The sequence below is a fragment of the Buceros rhinoceros genome, unplaced genomic scaffold (assembly GCF_000710305.1).
Source record: "Buceros rhinoceros silvestris isolate BGI_N320 unplaced genomic scaffold, ASM71030v1 scaffold13265, whole genome shotgun sequence".
In the NCBI taxonomy this organism is placed as follows: Eukaryota; Metazoa; Chordata; class Aves; order Bucerotiformes; family Bucerotidae; genus Buceros; species Buceros rhinoceros.
The window spans coordinates 5,384-7,146 of NW_010411220.1; the positions used below are offsets into that span (position 1 = coordinate 5,384).

The following is a 1,763-nucleotide window of genomic DNA, read 5'->3' on the forward strand; positions in this document are numbered from 1 at the left end:
GCCCACACACATGTACCTGCACGATGGCTCCAGGCACCAGCTGGGGTCCGGCATCCACAGCAACAGCAAAAGGGAAGCTGGCATTCTGTTCCAGTGCTGTGCTTGTGCCTTCCAAACCCAGATAAGGCCCTGGGGAAGGAAAGGAGAGTCAAGCATTGGGCCTCAGTGAGGCAGCACCTGGCCAGCCAACTTGAGTGGCATGAAACCGCAATTTTACGGCAGCAGACACCACTCAGCCTGGCTCCCTCCACTGCTGCCTGGCACCCACTGAAAGAATCCCAGTGTGGGACTGCTTTTCTGCCTGTAGCCAGGGCAGAACTAGCCACGCACACCACTTACCAAGCTCAGCGGAAAACCCTCCTTCTGCCATGTTGCACAGCAGGCTCTCCAGTGCAGGATGGTGAAGATGGAGGGAATAGTTGTGATCAACCTGCACAACATCGGAGCTCTGGGAGCTGCTGGCAAAGTCACTGCCAGGGCTATGGGACAGATGCTGACCCTCAGAAATGCCGCTGTCATTACCAGCATGTGAAGAACCCTGCAGGATGTCTGGTTCACTTCCGAGGGGGCTCATCACAGAATTGATAATGTCATACATCTCCTCATCTGGGAGCTGTGGAGAAAAACATTTTACTGAGCGGGGAGCCAAACCTCCTGAACCACAACCCAGCAGCGATTCCTCCCAAATAACTCACTTCAGACTCTATCAGGCTCCAGTCTTCCATCAGGCTGTTCTCATCCACTGGGATTTCAGGGCACGGAATATCGTCCCTCAGGAGAAAGTCAACTAGGTCCTCACCTGTGAAGTCAGCCAGTTCCTCCAAGAAGGACATCTGAGCAGGACACCCAAAGTGAGCATAGGCACAGGGGGAGACACCAGCACTCCTCGAGATATCCCTCAGTATCTACAGGTAAAGTCCCCACACACAACGGCAACAGCTACCAGGGCCCTGCAACAGCAACCAGCCCACAAGCACTTCCCCAGCAAGAACAGCGGGGTTAACTAAAAGGGTTTTGTTAATGACAAAATGATGACCAAGTGGTAATTAATGATTATCATCATTAATGAAATAGTAGTCAAAAGGTGATTAAGTAATAACTGAATGGTAATTAAACACTGATTTGACAATGATTTGGACAGCATCAAACGCTCTACTACTTACTCCTAATAAACGATTTATAAATGCTGCTCACACACAATATACTTTAAGGCCAAATGTAAAATGCTGCTTACCTCATTGTAGACACAAGATGCCGGGTACAGGGTCTCTCAACCTCGAGAAACCCCCCTGAGAGCCATCCCTGCTCCAGGGCAGATCACCACCGATGATGAGAGGGTTCAGGGGGTCTACAGGCATTTATAGCCTGGAAAGTGACGGACTTGTTGTCAAACCCCGCCTCGGTGTTTGCGCAGCTGCGGGAGTTCTAGTTTTGTCTCGTCCCAGCTCGGGCCGGTGCCGTTATCTCCTGATAAGACACGGCCTAGGCTCCTCGGTGCCTGAGAAGATGCGGCCTCGCAGGGTTCTCACGTTTGCACGGCCGGGCTGGCATTGGTCAGGCCTGCTTGTTGGTGATGCCTGGACCAAAGTGCTGCTCACTCAGTCAGAGCGGGGGCATCCGTCACACCTCCCCATTGGCACATTAGCTTTCACATCTAGCTGGCAGGTGTCACAGCCCGAAAAAAACAAAAACAAATGCTTCCCCCCAAAACAAAAAATACTACTACCCCAAGAGCAGCAGGCCAGAGCAGAACCCAGCCACAG

The 1,763-nt window shown here is 52.0% G+C and overlaps 1 protein-coding gene across 1 annotated transcript in view; it reads right to left on the minus strand.

The window, feature by feature from the left end:
• LOC104493278 (cyclic AMP-responsive element-binding protein 3-like protein 3-B) overlaps positions 1 to 833 on the minus strand; it is a gene marked incomplete at both ends in the record, with an annotated part of 4,303 nt that extends 3,470 nt beyond the window's left edge. The window contains 3 exons of the mRNA XM_010135929.1: positions 17 to 129; positions 340 to 613; positions 696 to 833. Coding sequence (XP_010134231.1) covers positions 17 to 129; positions 340 to 613; positions 696 to 833 — 525 coding nt within the window. The remainder of the gene's footprint in view (positions 1 to 16; positions 130 to 339; positions 614 to 695) is intronic.
• Between the last annotated feature and the right edge of the window lie 930 nt (positions 834 to 1,763).